At 42.0% G+C, this 24,345-nt stretch overlaps 2 protein-coding genes across 4 annotated transcripts; both read right to left on the bottom strand.

Moving 5' to 3' along the window:
* Nucleotides 1-1,849: 1,849 nt before the first annotated feature.
* Nucleotides 1,850-5,906, bottom strand: p2ry10 (P2Y receptor family member 10). 2 transcript variants are annotated; one of them, XM_086099491.1, is made up of 4 exons: nt 5,705-5,906; nt 4,026-4,179; nt 3,771-3,951; nt 1,850-3,129 (listed from the first exon to the last, which is right to left on the bottom strand). In XM_086099491.1, the coding sequence occupies exons 2-4, from the start codon at nt 4,139-4,141 to the stop codon at nt 2,260-2,262; spliced, it is 1,167 nt and encodes a 388-aa protein (XP_085955617.1). In that variant the 5' UTR covers nt 4,142-4,179; nt 5,705-5,906; the 3' UTR covers nt 1,850-2,259. The 2 variants fall into 2 exon arrangements, with proteins under 2 accessions (XP_085955617.1, XP_085955608.1); XM_086099482.1 differs by having other exon boundaries at nt 4,026-4,209.
* A 6,999-nt stretch (nt 5,907-12,905) lies between these two features.
* On the bottom strand, nt 12,906-23,998 carry lpar4 (lysophosphatidic acid receptor 4). 2 transcript variants are annotated; one of them, XM_086099545.1, is made up of 4 exons: nt 23,691-23,998; nt 17,380-17,614; nt 16,866-17,206; nt 12,906-14,966 (listed from the first exon to the last, which is right to left on the bottom strand). In XM_086099545.1, the coding sequence occupies exons 2-4, from the start codon at nt 17,420-17,422 to the stop codon at nt 14,478-14,480; spliced, it is 873 nt and encodes a 290-aa protein (XP_085955671.1). In that variant the 5' UTR covers nt 17,423-17,614; nt 23,691-23,998; the 3' UTR covers nt 12,906-14,477. The 2 variants fall into 2 exon arrangements, with proteins under 2 accessions (XP_085955671.1, XP_085955662.1); XM_086099536.1 differs by having other exon boundaries at nt 12,908-14,966; nt 16,866-17,614.
* Nucleotides 23,999-24,345: the final 347 nt, after the last annotated feature.

Raw genomic sequence — 24,345 nt, forward strand, 5'->3', positions numbered from 1 at the left:
CCAACTGTCACCAACTTGCATGATAACAGGAAGTAAACAGTTTAGATCGCTCTGTACAATCCATTTCTATACCGACTGGCCACAGAATTGTCACCACCTTAGACAATGGAATGAGATTCAAAAAAAGAACTGCGTCAAAGGATGAGGCTTTACGGAGACAGATAAGAGTGAAATTATTGAACAATGTGTTCATCGTTGTGGTTGCAGTTTACAGTGGTGCAGAGCACCACAGTTTCAAATATTTTACTCAGCATGATTTCTTTTTTTTTTTAAGATTAAGATTAAGATATCCATTATTTGTCCCACACTGGGGAAATTTACAGTCTACAGCAGCAAGATTGTGAGTAAAAAGAAGAAAGAAGTTTATTGTATCCATTTGTGTATTGAAAATTAAAAATTTCAGAGTGGTCGGCCCACAAGATGTCTTTCTGGTCAGCACAGACCATTTTATCAATTTTTACTGTTAAATTTCTTGTCAGTCAAGTTTTCCGCTACAAAATAGCTGTTATGTGTGAGTGATTGGAAAAGCAGGATATAATTTTCATCGATGACTATATTGTCCTGGTGGTCGAATGGTTAGCGCGTCAGCCTCACAGTGCCGGGGTGTCGGATTGGATTCTGGCTCCGGCCTTCCTGTGTGGACTTTGCATATTCTCCCCGTGCCTGCGTGGGTTTTATCGGGGTTCTCCATTTTCCTGAAATCTCGACTTTTTAAAATCGGTAATCAACCTATGCCTAATACACACACACACACACACACACACACACACACTCACACACAAAAAACAGCCAAATCTTGTGGTCTACATATTATAGATTCCCAAGTATTATTTTTGTGAAAGTAGATTTTTAATGCAGCTTTTGTTGCCATGATTCCGTTCGGTTTAGTCAGCAGCAGGTGGCAGGGGTGGACCTGTCTTTCAGCTACGCATCTCTTACCCATTCACTCATTCAGATCACGGACTACTTAAGACACTAGTATCAAAGTCAATGCCCGGGGGCCAGATCTGGCCCGCCACACCATTTTATGTGGCCCGCAAAAGCAAATCACACATGTCAAGTTCCATGATGCTTGCTAAAGTCTGAACCAAAATTTCAAATTGTCATATGTAATCCACAATAACAGTCATTATTCTTGACTTCTGATCTTAAAACTAGTTATTCATCAATTTGTTGTGCGCTGTGTAAGTAATATGTAAACATTTTTACGGTTTCCCAAAATTCATAACGGCCCTCCAAGGGAAACCGTAACTACAATGTGGCCTGCGACAAAAACAAGTTTGACACCCATGACTTAAGAAAAGGGATCATCAGCAAGCTCTGCAGAGGCCTGATAATGGCCCTGACCATTTGAATCAGGTGTGTTGCAGCAGGGAGAGATGGAAAACATCCAGGAAAGCAGCCCTCAAGGACCACGCCTGACTTAAGGACTCTTATCATTTGCCTTGCTCAAGTCATTGTTTAAGTGCTGTTTTCTAGACGTCCCATGTTATCGCGCCATAGTTCTCTTGTCTCATTTTGTATCTTCCATTGGAAGTAGCTTCCTTGATTTTCATTGTATCGATATTGTCGGATTGTACTTGTCGCGAATTGATCCTCTTGTCCTTTAATGACACGCTATTTCTGTTTATCGTTTCCTTGCCGTTTGCAAGCACTTTTTATTCTCGTTATTTTACCAGTGTCCTTCTATGCAGCTTGTCAGCCTCGTCCCTTTTTTGTGTAAATAAACATATTTTTTGACATCAATCAGAGTCTACATTCATAGACTATTCTGTCCGGAAACCTTCCGGACATCCTGACATTTGTGATGGATATCATTAAATTGTGTAACTAATGTTTTGGCCAGAAATTGTAGATAATCCAGAGCTTTATTTACACATGAAGACATACATTTCCATTTAGATAATGACAGAGAAAGCGATAACCTTGGACTCTCAAACATCTGCTTGTAATGTGTAACCATGTCTTGTGAAACTTTTTCTGAGAGAACATTTGCTTCCCCTGCGTGGATTTAAATTCAGAGAGTGTTTGGGTCGTTTCGCCTTGATGTTGATCTTTGTCATTTCAGCAAAATATATGTCTAGTACGCAATAACTCATTTTGTATCTTCCATTGGAAGTAGCTTCCTTGATTTTCATTGTATCGATATTGTCGGATTGTATTTGTCGCGAATTGAAACATATGTATTTTAAAAAAAAATACATATGTTTTCATTTTTACCCTGACACGATGTTTTAAATTAGCTCGGTCACTCTCCTCTCATTTGGAAGAGCTACTCTCAAAGCTCAACAATCTGTGCATTACAGGATTCTGAGAGCTGACCAAAGAGGAAGTGAAAGAGGAGGTTTGCCTCCTGAGGTGCAACCTGAATTCAGCTGTTAGGAAGTAGTAGAGCAATGGGTTAAGGCAGCAGCTCAGGCTGGCCAAGCACAGGGACACAGGGTGGAACTGGCGCACGGCCAAACGGGTGGCGCACTCAGACACTAAGTTTTGCTGCACCATCAGATAGAGGAGGAAATTAATGTGGTACGGGGCAAAGCACAACAGGAAGACGAAGGTGCAACTCAGCACCATCCGCAGTGCGCGCTGTTTCTCCCCACTGGGTCGTTGCGTCTCATCTTTCTTATCGGCGGAGGTGAAAGCGGAGGGTCGACTCCGCATCGAAAGACATAGAGTCGACTTGTTTGAAATCTGGTTGTTTTTCTGGTAAAAGGAGCAGCTGATGCAGATGGAGCTCCAACTGATGCAAGCCAGAGGAATCACAAAGCCAAACAGCTCGGCGAGCACCATTAAGGTGACCGCCAGAGAGAGGGGCACATGACGCATGGGCAAGTCTTTAAAACAGGGGACTTGAGTTTCATTCATCAACGCGCTGAGACTGGAGGTCAGGACCCAGGCAGGTGTGGGCTGCTGGGTCACGGTGACATTCAGAGGGGATGACTTGTTAAATTTGAGAGGTGAATGGCCGGTGCCGCTGTTGCTGCTTGCACGCATGAGGATGAAGGGTGAGCAGGCCAGAGCAACAAGCAGCCACACCACTATACTGATCACGAGGTCATAGCGGCTCCTCCACTTTCGAGTGTAGAAGGGGTCAAGCAGGAAGACACACCTCTGTACGCTGATACACACCTGAGATCAAAAGAAACACAAATCAAACTCAGACGACTTTAAAATGCCTTTGACATTTAACTGATTTGAAGGACTTTTGTGTGTATACAAACAGTTTTCTGCCTATTTCTTAAACTGTGTCTGCTAGCAAGCCATTCGCCACTTCTGTCACATTGTTACATAAAAACATAAGTGCCTGTCCCTAAATTAGCTAGTGGGAGCTTCGTGTTTTTGTTCATCTACTTACGCCAACAATTTTTTTAGGGACAGAACAAGTAAATGCTCTTACGCTAAATAGCTGAAAGTACAATTAGTCGTTGTAGCCATCTGTTGCCTGCATACAACAGAATGGTAGCTTTATTTTGTTCCACTAAACAGGCCAATATTTCACACTGAGTAAGGACCAAGTAAAATTTTGCCGAGATCATTATTTCAGTTTCTTTTGGGATTTATTTGTGTGGTGCTATGCTGTAAGGTTTTTCTTTTGTAATATTTGTCTATAAAGGCTAGAAACTGCTGTTTTAGGCTACACACACCTTATAAAACAATAGAATGATGTGATTTAATCTTGTCAATCCCTCAATGAAAGCTAATGGCAATGCACTACAGTAACCTTAAAATAAAATTGTGTATGAGTACCAATTCTCACAGTTGCTGCTTACCAAAAATCCGATGGCTGCATACATGTTGAGATACTTAAGGTAGAAGCAGAGCAAGCAGACACTGTGCCCAAAGGGCCATGTGTGTGTTAAATAATAATAAATCCTTAAAGGCAGAGACAGGATGTGAACCAGATCTGCTAATGCCAGATTTATCATGAAGATCGCCGTCTTGGTCTTCTTTCTGTCATACAGAAAAAACAAACATGAGAAGTGTATTGCACTTTGGGCTATGTGTGTGTGTGTGTGTGCGTGTACCTAATGTGTCTGCAAAGGAACCACAGAGCCATGGTGTTGAGGAGCAGCCCTGGTATGAAGAGCAACAGGTAGAAGTATGTGTACAACTTGTTCATGAGCTCTTCCCATTCAGTCATATTGTGGCCACATGATGAGTTCCCTTGGGACGCGGGCCCTGGTTGGGATGTATTGAGCGTCATTCCCACTGTCACATAAAAATGATTTTTAAAAAATCATTATGAATGAGTAGTAGATTTTTTTCAGTTATATACATTGTTACAGACAGGGAAAAAGAGAAAAATAACATTTTGAGTATTAATCAATAACCGAAGAAAAAGAATAGGCTGAAGCACTTATACTGTCCCATGAATCACCTTGAAATTCAATAAATCAAAAGGAAATAAACACAACGTATTCACATCACAGTCTTGAATTGTTTTACATTTTTTCAGTGCCACTATAACCATGACTTATTTTGCTTGTTTTATTTTTTTTCTTAAACCACAACAAAGAACTACAAAGCTTCAACACATCACCAAGTCCCTTCCACAATTCTACTCCCAATACTGAAACACATCTGTTTTCTATATTGGTCATCACTTTACATCACAGGTGTCAAACTCAAAGCCCGGGGGCCAGATCTGGCCCGCCGCATCATTTTATTTACTGTGATAGCCGATCATGTGTGTCAACTTCCATGTTCCTTTCTGAAATCTGTTCCGAAATGTCAAATTGTCATGCGTAATAAGTAATATTGAGATTTTGCAATAAACCGACCCTGTTTACACTCACTTGAACAATAAGTGAACAAACAACAAACAAATACAGTAGTTGACGGATTTCAAAACTAGTAATCCATCAATTTGTTGTGTACAAGTAATCATACTATGCAATGATTAAACATTAATTTGGCCCTCTGAGAAAAGACGTAACTCCAAAGTGGCCCTCCACAAAAATTAGTTTGACACCTCTGCTTCACGTGTTTCAAACACAAATAACCCTTTTAAACTATAATTTCATTCTCTTAATTTGAAAAAAAAAGGTTTTAAAAAATGATTTGTTGCAAATACTGCACAGGTCAATAGTTCAATGACACAATTAATTACTTCTTTTATGATTGCCATATCAACATTCGACACGCTGGACTGGTCGCGAGTCAATTGTCGGGTACATACTGATGTAAATGATGATTATAGCTCCAAATTCTCCTTTAAAAATCATTTGCGAATTGGATATCAAGAACACGAATATAAAATGTCATCAATCAGAAGCTTTCGATGTTTACAGCACGAAACCACAAAGAGGATCAACACATCACCCTTCTTCCTGCCATCAAGCCGAGACACCTCCCTTCCTCTTTGGACCCAATGAGGAGGGCGGGCTGCAGTCGATGTCAGATGGTAACGCTTACTTTCATGCATACTGCTCCAATGTCTTTTGCCCTTTTATACAGTGTCCCAGTCAAGACTGCTTCACGCAAACAGAGAAAGTAGGCTTCGACTGAATTGTCGTACAAGTAATCAGTTTTGCCTGTATGCTAACGATTGCAAATCAAATACCACTTGGAAATAATCAAATGAATCATTATGAAAGTCACACAGGCTTATGCGAACTCAGCATAGAGTGGCAAATAAACATGACCTCAAATGTGCACAGTACCTTGAAGACAGAACTGCTATCAACAGTAAGAGTGCCATTACCTTGTGCTTTGTCTTCTCTCTACATGCATAAAGAGGGCAGATTAGACCAAGACGTAACCGCCAGCAGTAACTTGTGCTCCATGCAGCAGTTATGGCTTCACTCTCCTCTAGAAATGACAACCTGACACACGATGGTACTTTCGGTGCCAGGTGCCCGCCTTCTTGCAGTTGTAGAAACCTGTCACGCGGGCATGCACGTTGCGTTTGAATGTTTGCCTCTCTTGAGCTGAATATGCTTCGTTTTTTATGATACAAGAAGGGGAAGTGGTTACCTCATGCTTGAATGTAATTCCACTCGGAACTTACACAAAACTGTGAAATAGTATCGGCGTCAAAGCACATTAGCTCAGTGCTGGGGAGCATTTTCTGTTAGATATTATACACTAATCCCTGTCTTGCATCAAAACATGTGCTCACAAACATCACGTTGCCAAGAAATGAGCGCACACTCTCTCTTACACACAAACACACGCACACACACATCTTCACCTGTTCACTCAGAATGGTTTGGTATTTGTCGCAAATTGAACCATTCACTTTCCCAAACAAACTCTCCCTCCATATTTGTTTTAAATTGAAGCGTCCCAACCTCGTTATTCTCTTTATTTTCTCAAAAGTTCCCGATACAACAACAATCAATCAAAATTACTTGAACCTCAATTTAGCAAAAGCTTCTTCTCTCTCTCTCAAACGTGTTCGAATCTCTACATTCCTTAATTTAGCAAAAGCACTCAATCCTCTTTTACAGAAGTACCTGGTCCCGATCGAAGACAAGGGTACTCTAATCATTATTCCAAAGGTGTTCGATTCTTTTGTTTTTCGCAAAAACACCCGATCCTTTTACTATTATTATATTCTTAAATATTCTTTCCTAAAATAAGATTACCATTGCGCATTTCACTGTTCATCCAGCCACAATTGATCTTTTTAGATAAGATATCCTTTATTTGTCCCACACTGGGGAAATTTACAGTCTACAGCAGCAAGATTGTGGGTAGAAAGAAGAAAGAAGAAAAACCAAGTGTTTGCATTCACAAAATAAATGTTAGTTTCAATGTATACCGTTCAATTAAGTGCAATATAAATATATAGATAACACATTTTATTTTTTATTCAGCAGCCTGACAGCAGTCGGTAGGAATGAGCGTCAGTATCTCTCCTTCTTGCAGCGCGGGTGTAACAGTCTCTGGCTGAAGGAGCTACCTAGTGCTGTCAGGGCGGGCTGGAGGGGGTGGGAGGGACTGTCCATCATAGCTTTTAGCTTAGCTAGCATCCTCCTGTTGCCCACCTCCTCTAGAGTGTCTAGAGAGCAGCCCAGGACAGAACTGGCCCTCCTGACCAGTCGCTCCAGTCTCTTTCTGTCCCGGGCCGAGATGCTGCCTGACCAGCAGACAATGCCATACTGGATGGCCGAAGCCACCACCGAGTTATAGAAAGTCTTAAGGAGTGACCCCTGAACTCCAAAAGACCTCAGTTTCCTGAGTAGGAAGAGTCGGCTCTGTCCTTTCCTAATCAGGGCTTTTATTAGAATTAGAATAGTGAATTAGAATATCAATTCAAGACGTAATCCTTACCTCGATTTCAGCCAACAGACAGAAGATCAATTGAGAGGATAATTGTCCCCTTACCTTGTCAATCTGTTGACCGCCCGATGTTCTGTCCGAGTCTGTTGACTGAAACCTCAGTCCGAAATCATGTCGGGGTCACCAAATGTTGGGGGGAAGCGGCCTCCTTTCCCCCACATGTTCGTTGAATTTTGGACGAGTAACTTTACTTTGCCTTAACAATTTGCCTGCTTGTGTTTGGATATTTCTACTGAGTACAGTTGCTTATGTAACATCGGTATATGTTAGATGGATGGTGTTGATGCTTTATGATCTTCTCCGTATGAACAGTTTTTCCGTCACCCTGTCGCATCCTTAAGAAATTTTCAACCACTTTTTTGGGGTCGGCGTTAATTATTCACAGATGTTTGCCATTCATGGCAGGGCTGTGAAGAGCAAAGGTTCACTCGTTTAGAAGAATCAGTGGTAATAATGACCTTAATGAAGTACAAATACTTTGTGAACTTACTGACAAAGATTTTTCAGGTATCTAGATGCTCTCCGTTTTGTTTCATTTCATGCCACGCTGTTTTTCCGTTTTTCAACGTGCGCGCACTCATGGCCAACAATGAGGCATTGTTGTACTCGAGACTTTTTTTCAGATAAGTATCTGTACTTTTACCACCTCTGATTAGCACGAATGACCCCTTTTAATGTCATTTTGGCTCAACGCTTGGAATTACAGCTCGCATGTGCCACCCATTTTCAATATTTCATGGAGGGTGAGTGCCAATTAAGAGGTAAAATCGGGCCAAAAAGTCCAGGCCGACCCGACCCGGCCCGAGCCCGACCAATTAACTTGATTTGCAGGCCCGAGCCCGAAGCAAACCCGAAATTTCATATTTTGTTTGTGACGACTCTGGAGTAGGAGGGGTGATTTCTGATAACAAAGCCTGTCTTTTGTAACGAAATCTAAGTTAAAAAGACTGTATAAACATTTACATATTTTATGTTTCTGTTTCTGCAGAGGGTACATTAACCGACAATTTTCCATCATTGACGGATTTTTTTTTAAGAGTTGGCAGAAACATTTAAGGTCGTCCGTCATTTTGACGGGTTGAAAATTGGGTCATTAACCACAGCCAGCACTTCCTTAAGAATCTAGCGCGGCACTTTGAGAGAAGCAGAGACAAAGAAGAACAATGACGGGGGGATAATAGAGAGACATGAAGGAGTTCTTTGAATTGTTTTTGCCAATAGTTTAGTACAGTACGTGTTGTGATGAGGCGAGTTGTTTTTTATTTTTTTTTGCGAATAGTTTAGTACAGTACGTGTTGTGATGAGGCGAGTTCCGTTTTTTTTTTTTTTTTTTTTTGCGAACCACGCTCTCTCGTGGCCAAAACTATTCACGGCCTCGAAACAAAACAAAACAAAAAAATTCAGCGCGAGGGAAGCCCGGCCCAACCCGAACCCGAAGCAATGATTGACATTTTAGGCTTGGGGCTCGAGCCGCCCGATCTTACCTCTACTAGGGTGTGGTTTTCAAACATGCAGTCCTTCTGAACTAACAAAGCCATCCTCAAATTGCCCACACATGACCGTAAACATAAATATCAATAAAGCTGGAAATTTTGCTCTCGTGTTGAACTAAATTTAGAAGGCACAATCCAACTCAATGACAGCAAAGTTGTAAACGAATTTACATAATTTCATAACCCAAGACCATAATTTCTCTCACATTAGCAGCCGTGATGGTTCTTATCAGTTCTCGAGAGAAATGTGCAGCTTGTGAATGTAATCTACAAAACAATGTATCATAATCAGAATTTCCCGGCAAATAGCAGCATAACAGGAGCAGTTATAAAACAAATACAATACAAGACAATACATGGTGATTTATATAGCGCTTTCACAACAGCGGCAGCTGTAACAAAGCGCTTAACAAAACAGTTAACATAAAGTAAAATAATAAACACAACACATAACATAAAACACGGACAGTCGTGCAGTCCTAACCACTTTTCCGTCACACGCTTTGTGTTTGAAGCAGTTTGAGATGAAAGAGGACAGAATCAAAGTGTCCTTTAACCAGTGGATCAGAGACGTCATGCTCAAAATGTGCACACGTCGGCTCCAAGCTAAGTTTCAAAATCAACAAGAAGCTGTAGCATCCATTGACGAAAAAAAGAGATCGGTTCATTCTCCTGTCCCATGGAAATCCGCCATCCAAGCGGCGACTCTCGGTTCCAAATACGCATCGGTGCTCTAAGCCGACGCTCCTCTCTCCTCATCCTCAACTTCAGCAGCCATCCATCCAACCGCACCAACGCCAACTGTCCAACAGCGCCGACTTCTCCACTGAACTAAACGGGGTTGTGAAAAATGCTGCCCATTACAGGCGCAAAAAACACAAGTGCCCCAGGTCTGTCCAGCACCGACAGTCAATGGCGCCGACATTCCTCCCAATCAAAATCTGTGCTGGTACAGGCGTGCTGCTGAGAAGGCGCAGCCACCAAGCACAGATACTTCTCCTTTGACGAATGTCGTGGCCAAAACACGCTGAAAACAGTCCATATCAGGTCCACACAATGAAACAACAAACAACATGTGACAAAACCAAAAGACAAAAACAACAAAAAAGAACAAAAAAAGCAACTTGGGCGCCATCTTGGAAAAAATAATTAAAAACCCACTGTATCTACCCCGTTCAAGGATGACGCCTCGAACTGAAAAACGTTTAATTGTGGAACACAGTGAAAACTAAAACACATTTCAAACAACAATCAACATTACAATACTCTCTTCGACAAGGTGTTAAGTAAATAAGCAAAAACAGATACAAACCGTGTTCACCTTGTTACAGCGAAAGTAGATAAACTTAAATAACGTTGACCAGACAGTATGGTTTCTCTCTCTCTCTCTCTCTCGCTCTCTCTCTCGCTCGCTTGCAAGTTGTCTTCTCGATCTCTCTCTCTCTTTCTAATTCCTCGCTATCCTCGGCACGTGACCCGGAAGTGATTCTTACTAACGTACTGTATTAAGAGGATTTAAAGAAAAAAACAAATATGAAGGTTCACATCGAAACATAAAGCACTTTTACAAATCAACAATATCAAAAAATATATACCGTATTTTCCGCACAAAAAGACGCACTGTATTATGAGGCGCACCCAGTGGCGTTCCGTCAGGGCCAGCAAGGCCTTCTCTGCTGGCCTAAACATTCTCAGAAAAGTACATTTATTAAATTTACTTTTCTGAGAAAAACATACATTTAATTTATGTTATTTTATTTTCATAAATATGTAAACAAAATTATTCTCTGTATTCTTTACGTCATATTATTTCCACTTAGTCAAGTGGCTTTCAATGTTATTTAAAATAAAATTTGAATACTCGATAAACTCAACTCGATAAATAACTTATTTATTATGGTAGAGTTTTTAACCAATCATATTTCAGCTAGTTTGTGTTGCCAGGTAAATTAAATTTGCTCGGGGCCTTCAGATTAAACAGAGCAGGCCCCTGTGCGCTGTAAATGAAAACAGAAAATGAAACGAGGAAATCACAAAATAAATTCTATATTCCCCCCCTACAGAATTTAATTTGTGATTTGATTTCCTCGCTTGATTTTCTTCGTGGTTTCATTGAAGTACAGTCAAACCTCGGTTTTCGACCATAATCCGTTCCAGAAGGCTGTTTGAAAATACGAATTGTTCGAAAAACGAAACTTCAATGAAATTGAAATCCGGAGTAGATTTCTAACTTTTGGCCCGGCTCTCCACAATATTTTCTGCTTCTCACCCCCCCCCCCCCCCCCTGCTAGAAAATGAAACAAATATGACGTCATGAGTCACGCCAAGAGTCGCGCTTATCTACACTCTCAACCAAGTTAAGTATTTCCAAACTTTTAATCTCATCATCAGCCAAACCACTTACTCTCACACATAAGGTGAGTTCAGGTCAACAAAGGTAAACTGAACGTCTACTTCTTGTCTACAATAACACGCCCACCCTTTCTTTTCCAAACCTCCTGTCTTGTCCCTCTATCACACATACACACACAGAACATATTTTGCGCCTGCATCCTCGCGCGCACGCACACACACATACACACACACACACATTCAACGTTGTATTTGTTGTTACTGATCTTTGTAGGCCTGTGCTCATCAACATTTCACTGTAACAACAATGAAGTTGTATTAAATGCAAACCTTTACATTGTATATTAGAAATGCATGGTAGACCTGGGTCTATTTACTTTATTAGGGTTTTCATTTTTAATTGAAAGTAATGAAATTATTTAAAACATTTATTTCAAACTGTGAATTATCTTATAAACTCAAAACAACGTTGGAAACAATGCATCCTTATTCAATATCATTTGTAAGGATCTGGAAATTGTTGCTTGGTTCCCACAAAATCTCTCTTTGGATCCGACATTGGGCAGGGCCGATTCTGTAAACAGCTTTAGGTGAGTTGTAGGCAGCGAGTATTGGCACTTTTCGAACCGTGTTACTATCCTTCCACTTGCGTGTGTGTTTTCAGGTTGCATCTCTCACTAAACCAACTGAGACTTTTATTTCATTTATTCTGCTCCAGTGTTTTTAAAACACATTGTTCATATTGAAGAATGACCTCTCACACATTTCTCTGGACAAGCCAACATTTTGAGCCAAGTTTTTAGCTCGTAATTAGCTCACCAACTTGTCATCGTCGGCTGCGGTACTTTGACAGGCTGTGGCGTTTCATGTGCGAATTATCAAAACTGTTAACCGTATTTCGTCTAGTTGTTGTTTCAGCTGTGTGATGAGTGGCGTCCCACGTGGATCTCATTCCGTTGTGATCGTTTTTTTTTTTTTCATTAAATCCCCTAGAGGTCAACATTGGACAGCATTGCTCACGACTACGTGCCTATGAGGTACTTTGGATTTGGCCATGTTTGGCACATAGTGTTGTCCTCAGCAGATTTTGATTTGCGCTCACTTGCCAATAGTATGTGTGTCTCGGGTAGCCCTGCATTTGATCCACCTGACAGCTACTATTCTCTGAAACCAGGATTTCCCACTGCAGTTGCTCATTTGGGGGATAGATGGTGCTATAGCTCCTCCTGAAAGTTAAATATAATACATTTTGTGATCATGTAAGTGACTTCCTGTGAGGAGTTTGGATGTTCCCCCTGTGTTGTGTTTTTTTCCAGGTACTCTGGTTTCCTCCCACATTCCAAAAATATGCATGGCAGGTTAATGGAACACTCTAAATTGTCCCGAGGTGTGAGTCTGAGCGCGAATGGTTATTTGAATCTGTGTGTGCCCTGCGATTGGCTGGCAAGAAGTTCAGAATGTCCCCGGCCTACGGCGGCTCCAGCATGCCCCGCGACCCTTGTGAGGATAAACGGATCAGAAAATGGATGGATGGATGAATGATCATATAAATGCACCACGCGCCTTTGACAACGAAACAGCCCATGGCTCCCTGACGAACAATGATTGCGCCTGCCCTGTAAATCAAAACTGTAGCGGTCGTCAATTTGAGCTCATGTGGTCTGGGTGGAAATTACCTAACATGACGGGATAGTGACATTGAAAATTGCTCTGGATACCAACAAGCCAGTTGTCCCTGGTGGCTTTTATAACTAAAAAAAGAAAGGAAAGGAAACAGACAAAAGGCAGCTGTCCAAAATACAGTAGCTCTTTGCAATGTCATCATTATCAACCTGTTAACACGAGAGTTCAAAGTAACACCCTGCAGCTTGTGTGCACATCCTAGCAGCCTGTAGATGAGCCAAGCCACATAATTTACATTACCGGTATTAAAAAAAAAAAAAAATCTCATTGACATAAAACCAAACAAATATATCTGGGTTTGTTTAGTGGAACACAAAGGTATTGTTCTTTTCTATAAACGACAACAGGTACACTAATTGTACCCTCTGCCATCTTGTGGAAGAGCATTATTGATTTTCCTATCACTATGTCGCAGGACATAGATAACATTATTTGGAATAAATAAATAATTTTCGAACCAATTAGATAATTTCCTGTGACATGCTTGATGAACTGAACAGGGGTCACTAATATGTGGCACAATGGTTAGAAATCTCCGATGTACTATATGATGTTGGCTGGAGTTAGGCCAGTGACATGTTGACTACTCTTGTATTCTGATAAAAAGCTCGTTGGCTTGCCAACTGTCACGATGCCAACAGTTTGCCACTGAATAAAGAATTTGTTTCTACCATCAAAACAACCACTTCTCCGTCTCAGCAATAGCAAACTGGATCGCCGAGATCTGCTGATTCATGCGTTCACTGTTTTTGCGCCCTGTTATTTGTGCTTTAGGGTAATTATTTAGTCAACAGTGTTTAGCCGTACTTTGGAGTGTGTACACATTGCTGTGAGACTTTGAGCAGATCTACAGTCTCAGGCCAGATTAGAGACTGAGAGACCTCATTCAGAAGTGAACAATGGACCATTGCTTGAGCCATCATAAGCATTTGGCCTGTGACACAGCACACAGGCCAGAGTCCTCCAATGGATCCCAACTGCCTCTTGCACCTATGACAAGAACACACTGGCTGCCTGCTGAAAACAGCTTCGGACAAACTGCTATGTGAGTTCAAACATCCAAACATGCTGTTCGAGGCCAGTCTGCAGCAGGTTTGACCAAACTAACAAACTAAGAGGCAGGGGACCGAAATAATAAACGCAGCAATGACAGCAAATCAAAACATTTTTCCTTTTCATTTAATGACCCCGAACTTGACACGACACATTTTTTTTCTCTCTCCAAAATTGGCAAAATAATAAGAATGAGCCTAAACTGTGTCATAACACTGACATACTGCAAAAGCCTGAACTGAAGACAATAAAAGATATGTATGGGCTTAGTGCGTTATAAAAGTCATTCATATCAAATCTGAAAATCCAGTGCATGAGAGTGCGTATTAATGTCTGAGTCATTTGAGGTTCAAGTGTCTTTGTGTCCCAAGGACGATCACTGTTGTCCTGGCGTGACTGCTTCTCTGTGTAATAAACACATACATTCTTGGGCTCCCAAGTGGCGGATTAATTGGTAAAGCCCAGACCATAGTTTAGGATTTACAACAGGACTAATCTGCTAAATTATGCATTTGCCACTTCAAGGACCAAACAGCTGATGCTTTACATTTCAAATCCAGGGTCTCTTATACCCACTTGTCCTCCCTCGTCTATCAGGTCTTCATTTGGTCAAAACTGACTCTCGGCGACTTTCGTGTCTTTTCCGTTCCTCGCCAAAGTGTGCGTGTCTCTTGGTAGAGTGTTTGCTGTGTCCTGTGTCTCGGTGTCGCTACGGGGAATGCTCTCAGGCCGAGAGCCGGATCCTTTGTTTCCCAAGGTCAAGCTTTTTTGGAAGCTCTCGGAAGTGAAGTAGTACACCACGGGGTCGAGGCAGCAGTTGAGACTTGCCAGGCACAGAGTGATAGGGTACAGGGTTCGTGCAAAACGTTCCACGGAGCAGTTAGCTAAGGCCTGGGTCCTCACCAGGGCATACAGAAAGAGAATCGAGTTATAAGGGACGAAGCAGATAATGAAGATGCCGAGATGGACGAGAATCATCCTCAAGACGCGTCTCTTGCTGTCACAGCCGTGGCCAACCGTCACTGGGCGACGCAGTGTCCTGAGAACCAGCGAAGAACATACCAAGTTGGCCAGCAGGGGAAGTAGGAATCCCACAATCTAGAAAGACAAGAAACATGGAAGCGCATTCTTTTGAGTTTCTTTCGTGTGTTTTTAAAGGGGTCATCAAGGGCACGCGTACATCCATAGAAATAAAAATTTTGACTGCAAAAAAATCATTTTGTATTTCATATATGATTTTTACTAGTCGTGTTCCAAACCACAGACAGACACGCAGACAAAAACAAAAACCCACAAGCATAATTCAACGTTATGTTTCAAGTGACTTTCAATGCATGCGGTTGGTGGGATACGCGACACGTATTACTGTTCTTTAGTTTTGCTCTCGGCCGGGCCGTAAATTAGGGGTTGATTTAGAACTTAACCGTGCAAAAATCAGCAGTAACTGTGTGTGGTTTGTAGGCTTAGGGCATACAAGTGTATTTTCTCATCGCTTTTCACATTTTTGGACCGACATGAAATATTTATGACACTGCATGACATAGACCTGCTATGCCTTTGAAACAAACAAACAAAAAAAAGTCATATTTCAGTGGAACCTCTCAAGTAAAAAAAAAAGTCAGCATCCACAAAGGCATGAAATTTGCTAAAAATATTTGCGATGAAGTGTTTCTGAAATCTCAAAATGTGTTTTGAATTTGAACCACCATCTTGCATGGTGTCAGAATACCACCAGACCTCAGTTAGGAGACGAATAACTTATGTGTTCTTTTCTACTTTGGATTATTGCGGCTTTTTTTTTTTTTTACGACCACACAAATATATTAAAAAAAAAACCTCAAGAGAGGGTTGTTAAAATAAAACTGTGACTAATATACAGCAGACACTATGTGAAATAAGTGGACTCAGAGCGTTAAGACCCAAGTGTTTCCATATACAGTACATCAATTGATTTCAAGGTCAAGGTGGAGCTTTTATTGTTTTGACATGTTAATAACTTTTGGCACTTTTGGAAGACTGCTAACAGTTTCATTGTTTTTACATTTTTATGAATCTAGCTGTCTGCATGTCTAGATAATCGGTTTACAAGGTGTGTCAGACGTTTCGGGACTGGTGTCACAAGATATATTTCAGATCCAAACTGCAAGTTTTTCCCCTTTGATGGACTTTCCAAGCCAGCTCTGGCACACCTTGATGCACTCCTGAAAAGTTTCCTCTGGGATCCTTCACAGCCCGACGTCACGACCGTCTTGATGCTGTCCACATCTTCCACACTTGACCGGGAAATAGGAGGCGTTTGCTCTTGCACGGCGATGTTGGCCAGGAACTGTCTGGGAGACTCAGGGAATTGTGAGCAGGCACGTTGTCGTTGTGATGTAGCCACGAGTTATCTCGCCACTTCTCGCTCACTTAACAAAGCAAACGCCGCAGGATCTCTTATGCTGGTTGATCGTTTGGCCAACATTCAAGGGGCAAAGTCGTAGTTTGGGTTTCAAATGTATTGTGTGACACCACTCCGGGAACCTTTCGACCACATCTTGTAAAAACTAATTTGACTTTTTCACATTTATGTGTACTTTGTTGAGATTTATGTAGCTTGTCTGTGTCATATCAATGTTTTAGAATGGCCCAGACAACGTCCACACCTGAACCCCATAACGCATTTGTGGCAGAACTTAAAAACTGCTGTTCACAGATGCTCTCCATCCGCCGGCTGAGCTTGAGCTTTTTTTGCAAAGAATGGGCAAATGTGTCAGCGTCTAGATGTGCAAAGCGAGGAGAAAAATACAGCAAAAGCCTTGCAGCTGTCATTGCAGAGGAATACAAATGCACACCACATTTTCAGATTTTTATTGACCTAAATTTTCGAAAACTATCATTTCCATGCAACTTTACAATCAGGCGCTACTTGGTCTAGGGTTGCCCTTTTTGAAACCGCTGACTCTAATAAATATGCTAAAAATGCAAACGGTTACTTTAGTGGTATGAGAGCCCTACCTCAATAAAAATGGTGATTTTGGAGAGGTACGTCCTCCAGGTGCTCTTGGAGAAGCCTTCGAAACAGGCTGTGGCTCTATTTGTGCTGTTGATGGTAGAGAAGAAGGTGACTGATATCCCTCCTCCCACAATGGTCAGCCACACAGCTGCACACACCATTGCGGCGTTCCTGCGCGTGCGGATGGAGCGGGAGCGAAAAGGGTAGACTATCGCCAGGAAGCGGTCGACGCTGATGCAGGTGAGGAAGAGCATGCTGCCGTAGATGTTAGTGATGAAGGCCGTTCCTGAAACCTTACACAGTCCGTCTCCAAATGGCCAGTGGCGGTTCACGTTGTAGAAGACTTTGAACGGCAACGTAAAAACAAACACTAAATCGGATAGCGCTAAATTAGTCATAAACATTGTCGTCTCGTTACGCATTTTCATGCGAAAGCAGAAGACAAAGAGCGCAGCACAGTTGGTGATGAGGCCCAAGACAAAGACGACACTGTAGACCACGGAATATAAATTGTACTTGAAGGAGTCGTCAATTCCGCAGTACTCCATCCCAGTCTCATTGAGCGCCAAACTCGCCATGGTGACTGACGGTGGAGCGGGCTCAGAGGAACGGACTCAGAGCCGAATATTGTCGGAAGGGGGAAAGGGCGCCGATATGTTTGGATTAGAGGTGTCAGCCGCAGATCCCCCAGTCAAGTGTTCCCCAAGCCATCATGGACGGATAAAAGGAGCGGAGAGGATGCTGAGTCCTCCTGTGGAGAGAAGAGAAAGAAATTGTCATCGTTCCCTCACAGTCATTGTTGAAAACACCAAGAAACATCAGAGCTCTCTGCACAAAGACACATTTAAAACCCTGAAGATAAAGTTGCGGATAGTCCAAGTAGTTACATGGCTGCATGCGTGTGTGTGTTTGTGCATGAGGGCGCGAGTATGTAACGCATGCTATACTTATTAAGCTCTTTCATCAGAAGTCAGAGAGGGAAACAGCAGTTATGAGAGGACAGAGGCTCAACACACTCCGACTTCGTCCACTCATGTGCAAACTCGGCTCAATCTAAATCCACTCACAACCATAAAAGTACATACGAAGTGAGGCTTAAACTGAGCTTCAACTGGCACCGAATCCAAACATTAGTGGCTCCGCTCTGACCACAACCAGAACTCTTTGGACATCTTGGAATTGACATGTTGTTCAACTGTTTATCTTATTCAAGTTTTGCCTGCAAACCTGCATGCCATTTAAACCTGGGAGGAGTGACTCAATTCACACAGTGAAAATAAATCGATGCTGTAATTTCAAATGAATACACACGTGCATAAAATAGCACACCCATAGACACACACACACACACACACACACACGCCTCTGCCCTCTGCTACTCAGCACATAACCTTGGTATGAACAGTTTAAACTTGGATTCGTTGACTCATTTCCACCCAAAGTAGGAGGCGTATCTCAGACGTTCCTCATAACATCATCGCTTTAAACCTCCGAAAGGACACACCGCCTATTTAACAAATCACCTCAACTCCTTTGCTGTTTTCCACAGGAAGCACATGACACAAATAAGCTAGTATGAATATTTCAATCTGGTAAATGGTAAATGGTCTCTCACTTGCACAGCACTGTTCTACCTCGGGTACGAAAAGAACTTCAAACTGTTACCGATTCACCTACCGATGACGCAGCATCGGGAACAACTGGGGCTTAGGTATCCTGGCCCTCGAACAGCGGAAATCTGCGCATGATTGACGGCATTGGCTGGCAACCAATTCAGGGTGTGCCCCGTCGACTGACCAAAGAGGGCTGGCATAGGCTCCAGGATGCACATGACGCTCGTGAGGATAAAGCGGTTCAGATAATGGATGGACGATTTTTTTCAACTCAAAAAATAGCTTGATAAAATGTGGATAAACCCCCAATAATAATTTTCCATGAAAAACAAGGGTTGGATAGATAGATAGATAGATAGATAGATAGATAGATAGATAGATAGATAGATAGATAGATAGATAGATAGATAGATAGATAGATAGATAGATAGATAGATAGATAGATAGATAGATAGATAGATAGATAGATAGATCATCATAAAAGTCGGTCATTATGGAAAAGTAGGTCATTATTACCTTGTGTCTTGGTCTCGTACTATAAATCTGTTAAGCACTGTAACTTCCAAAACTGATTTTTGGCCCGTCTGTTTAACTTTTTATGAATTGCATTTTCTTGCCAGAGCACCCACCTAAATATAAACAATGAATCGGTATCAAGCCTTGTTAATTTCTTGGGTTGAACAAATTTACACCATTGCATGTTATACAAATGAGAAGAAAATATCTAGCATCATGGTGCTTTAATCTGGAGATTTTACTTTCAACGGGCTCTTGGCATGGTACCATTTCGACCAAGAATGGGGAATTTCAAACTTAATTTACTTTTGTTAGTTTTTTTAGGGCATGTTTTGCATAAACCTTGCACTGGGGGTTTCTTACTAAATGTGTTACACACTGTAAATAAGAAATGGGACTGGATTCATTCTGTAGACTGCACTGTTTCACTGAAGGGACTTGGAGGCTCTTCCATAGGCCATAGTTCATTTAATATCTATTAAATGAACTATGGCCTCAATATGGTCATTTTTTTCCCCACATAAAATTCATTTTATGTATTTTTTGCTCAGGAAAATGTGAAGACTTAAAGGACTTTAAGGCTTCCTCAGAGGTGCTCGCCCCCTCTAGAGAAAAAGCCCAAAGTCCATAAAATCCAAAGTATTTGGACAATCATTTTGATATTTTCATAAATTGAAGTGGGCATGAGTAGAGATCTGCACATGACTGTTGGTGATGATTATTCGTCGTTGTGGAACATGAAGTGACATTCAGCTTTTTTTTTTCTCTATCGTGAGTGCCGATGGAAAGGAAAAAGGCTTCATGTCCATGAAATCATAAGCAATTGATTTTTGTTGACATTGGATTCTGGTGCACCGCTGACATCATTTTCAAGTCCAGAAATATAAAATAAGTACCAATGTCCAAACCATTAGAGAGTACAAGACAAGAGTAGAGGCCCGTCTAATGTGTGGAGAAAGCTCAAGTGTGATTCACTCAATGTACGCCATTAGGGAAACGCTGTGAGCTTGCGCAGTCCATTAGCAGTGTCCGGTGCCAGCTTCAGTGACATCTTTACGGCGTTTTCACATGCCTCTTAGAAAGTCTCAGCCGATGTTCACAATGCCCTCACTGTGGCCATCGTCACCAAATAACACAGTCTAAAGCAGGCAAACACTGACATGTGCCAGTCCTCACACACACACGCGCACACACACGCACACACTCGGGAAGTCTGATAGCAGCGGTTTCGATGGCTGCCGTGCATGAGAGAGCTACAGATGGACATCTCAGCATGCTGCGGCTTATGTTGGCCAAAAGATTACAGCCTCCGACATGTGCGTTTGGTTTCATGTACAGGTTCAGGGACAGCTGCACTTGCAAGCAAAACCCCCTTCGACTGCAATGGTGACAAAAACAGGCCTCTGGGAGCTGCTGATCTCGGTGGCTTGAGTTCAGCTCGTACATCCAGCTGTTGCCTTCCCTCACTCACGCGGCTGGGTCAAAGTGGCGCATGGTGATAAATTCAAGAATGTCTTGCAGAAGAGCAAACAAAGACTTCTCAGCAGTCATCGATATGATCTGCAGCTGCCACTTCACTGCGACTATTTACGTCATATTGCCTCATCTTGAAAATTTGGAGATTTTTTTTTCTTTTGATATTCGTAGTTTTGCGTGTTGCTACTATCCGTTCGCTTCTGTAAAAATCGGTTCTTGATGTTGAGACACTTTTAGGCCCGATCGATTCCATTTTGTTTTGGTTCTATTGTAGGTAAAATGATGAGAGAAGTTTAGACTGCAGCAGTATCTTCAAATAATTTTGAAATGTTACAGAATTGATAATTGACCGATTGCGAGATATTTTAGTTGCAATAACCGTCAGTAGTCACAACTCTAAGTTATTTACTACTTTTTCCGCAGTTTATGTTAATGTGTTGTTCTAAGAACTGAGCAATTCAATAAACATGTATTGACACTTGAAACCAACTGGACATCTAATGAACTCAGTACGACTCTAAATGCTAACCGGTGACTAGTGCCATCAGAAGACTGTTGGATGAATATCTGAGAAGTACCAGTTACTGTGGTACATTCTGCGACTTGGAGTACACACAGTGCGTGTGTGAGTGTTTTACAGTGTACTTTATACGAAGTAGCCTGTTAAATATACTGTATAAAATTGCAGTCCAAGTGAGAGCGCATCAACTTTTGTCTGATTTCATGATGAGAAGACAATGTTACATACAAAATAACTGAGATCTAGAAAGCATTTGAGGGGCGCTAAAAGAAAATGTAGGTGCGCTTTAGGTCTCTTAAAAAAAGAATCCAAACACAGCCAGGTTGTGTGTTTCAGGCAAGACAATTAGAGTTTATGTGAATAGGAGGAGCCAGTGATCAAAACTGCCAATTTTAACAACAACCTGGAGATCTTGCTACTCACTCACAGGACATATCATTTTCAGCAGGTCGGAACCGGGAGGACATGCAGCTGTTAAACTACAAGGAATATGGCTATGATGGCTCATTCGGGGAGAGCTCGCTTTTATTTTTCTCTGCCCCAAACAATGGTTCAACTGGACAATCTGCATTGGGGCGGCTGGATGGGGCTGAGCATGAGGAGAGAGGAGCGTGTATGTGCATTTGGAACTGAGATTCAGTGCTTGGAATTGAAGGCGATCTGAACGGGGTCAGGAGAACCAATCTCTGTGTTCATCATTGGACGTTACAGCTTCTGGTTTACTTTCAAACTTAGCTTGTTGCGGACGTGTGTGACATCGTGCACGCTGTGATCAGCACGTCTGTGATCCTTCGGTGAAAGGAGACTTTGATTCTCTCCTTTGTGATCTATAACGGCTTTAAAAAAGGCGTATTCAGGAATCGTTGTTACGATGATCTTACTGTCCGTGTTTTATGTTATGTGTTCTGTTGTATTATTGTTGTTTTCTGTTGAATGTTCTGTAAGCGGCTTTGTAATAATTGCAGCCGCTATGAAAGGGCGACACAAATTTCTTTTTTTTTTTCCATTTCATTTACTCATTTATTTCAGGCAGCGGCCAACATAAACGAGACAATCATCAAAATTAAGACTTCAAAAGGAGTGGGAAGAAGAGAACTTTTTTTAATCCCACCCCATTCTCATTATTATTAATCTTATCATTACGTTTATTGTACATAGTGATGATGTGGAGAGTCACATGTTGCCTTGTTGTCAATTGCAATTATGAAGTTCCTCTATCTTCTTCACCACCAACATTTTAGGATCTTCAGGAGCACCGTTAAGTTTGATAAACATCTTAGAGTTTGATACCCAGGTGTGCTGAATCTTGCCTTTTTTTTTTTGCAATTTCAGCGTTCCTTCTTGTCAAGTGTTCATTTATGTAAACGTTCTTGTTTGAGGCGTGCTGTCTTGTTCTTTTGACTGATAAATCTCATCATGACAGTCGGCGGTTGGCCATACTTTGTGGGGAGGGGGTGGCACCCCTCAATGTCTTTCACATCCGCCTCTTAACTCCTTCTTCTCAAGGTAGGATGACACTTGTTGCTCCACCGAGCGTATATCCTCTTCACTGGGCTCTCCACCACCATCTGATCGTGCATCAGAGCGTGGTCTGATCTTAATACCGGCAATCATCCCATCATTTATTCGGGTGTATTGCTCCAGCGCTCAAATTCCACAATACGTTTTTTCTTTTTCCGTATTCTATGTGCATTAGTTACTTCACCTCCAAATAGCTTCAAGAACGGTTTCTGCTGCGTTCTGATCACAGTTACCTCTCCTATTAGATATTCAAGGGAGTTTTTTTTAATCTTCTCTAGCTCCTGCGGTCTTATTCTGTCCCTTTTTTATGCGGCAATGGCAGCTTTCAAAAATGTGCCGCCTGAAAAGAAAACGTATTGTATTGTTCGGAAGCATTTAAATTGCCCATCCTTGATAGACAGTACTAAGAGTGCTGTGGGACTTCGTGTCCCGGGGCTGTTACAATACGCTGTGATGTAATAACCAGCAGCAAATATTCCATGCATTTGCTGTACTTGTCATCCCCATGAGGGTCGCAGGTGAGCTGGAGCCTACCCCAACTGACTTTGTGCAAGAGGCTGAGTATACTCTGGATTGGTAGCCAGTCAATCGCTGGGCAAACAACCATTCACACTCACTTTTATGATCATGGATTTCAGCTTGTTCCGAGGGAATTGCAATTTTTGGGAAAATAAACTAAAAAACAATCGAATTATGAATAAATGTAATATTAGTTTTATTATGTTGTGAGTTCTAGCTACAATTCGGACAGCATTGACATACTTTATATGAACTTTTGACTTTATTGCAATACATCTTCCAAAAAAGACTACATGCAATAGTTTACGAACCCGGCCTTCATATCGTATGTCTGTATATTATCTTTTTTCAATGCAGGGAAGTGACAAAGTTCAAAGACTGTCAATTGTTTCAGCATCTGTTCTTGACTAATTTTTCAAAGGATTTGAAGTGAATCGTCATGTGACACGCAACAGTGGAACCCTGGCGTGTTAACATCAACCACCCTCCCGTGCTGTATTCGAGACTGTCAATTGTTTCGGCATCTGTTCTTGACTAATTTTTCACAGGATTTGAAGTGAATCGTCATGTGACACGCAACAGTGGAACCCTGGCGTGTTAACATCAACCACCCTCCCGTGCTGTATTCGGACAAGTACAAACACAATCGAGAGCAGACTCACTGTAATGAAGGGATGGTGACAGCTCTCCTCTTTGGTAGCTGCGTAATGTAAAGCAGCTGTCACAAGATAAACTCCAGACTTCGCACTTCTTTCTCACTGCATCTGGCCGAGTGTCTGACACTTGACTTCCGTGTAAAGTGGGATTCTCGTTTTCTTTTTTTGACACCTTAAGCGAGCTTCTTTTCCAGGAATCTTTTCAGCCGCGTGTGTTTTCTGCTTGTGGCGTCTGCGGGGGTTGCCTCTCTTGCTCGCCCCTAGTGCGCGTGCGCGTGCGAGCGTGCCAGTGAGCGGAGCCAAGCTTCCACGGCCACAGGAAGCCAGACAATGGCACCTCGGTCAGGCCGCAGGGGGGAAAAGGAGGAGGAAGGATAGAGGGGGGGTCAGTGCCCACGCTTGCTACGCTGCTTAAGTGTGCACAAACACTTTTATTGCACACGACTGGCGGCGATGTTCGAGCAACAAAGTACAACATACTGCGTTGCTGGACTTGAATAGATTTATCGGGTACGGTGGACCCCCGTATACTCGCGGTTCAGACCCCGCGGATTCAAGTAGTCACATATCAATCAGCTTCATATTCACTTTCTTGAAACCATATCCCGTTGTACACTGACTAACTACAAAACTATATGCATCCATCCATCCATGGGACTCT

This window comes from Hippocampus guttulatus, chromosome 2, assembly GCF_054856545.1.
Source record: "Hippocampus guttulatus isolate MCC_2025c chromosome 2, RoL_Hgut_1.0, whole genome shotgun sequence".
Taxonomy (NCBI): domain Eukaryota; kingdom Metazoa; phylum Chordata; class Actinopteri; order Syngnathiformes; family Syngnathidae; genus Hippocampus; species Hippocampus guttulatus.

Excerpts from the sequence above, each read along its gene's own strand:
- p2ry10 (XM_086099482.1), bottom strand. The coding sequence starts at position 4,204 with ATGACGCTCAATACATCCCAACCAGGGCCCGCGTCCCAAGGGAACTCA. Across the intron at positions 3,952-4,025 it reads TTCCTTTGCAGACACATTAG|AAAGAAGACCAAGACGGCGA; the intron begins GTACACGCACAC and ends TCTGTATGACAG. Across the intron at positions 3,130-3,770 it reads ATGCAGCCATCGGATTTTTG|GTGTGTATCAGCGTACAGAG; the intron begins GTAAGCAGCAAC and ends TTTTGATCTCAG.
- lpar4 (XM_086099536.1), bottom strand. The coding sequence starts at position 17,441 with ATGGCGAGTTTGGCGCTCAATGAGACTGGGATGGAGTACTGCGGAATT. Across the intron at positions 14,967-16,865 it reads AAATCACCATTTTTATTGAG|ATTGTGGGATTCCTACTTCC; the intron begins GTAGGGCTCTCA and ends TTGTCTTTCTAG.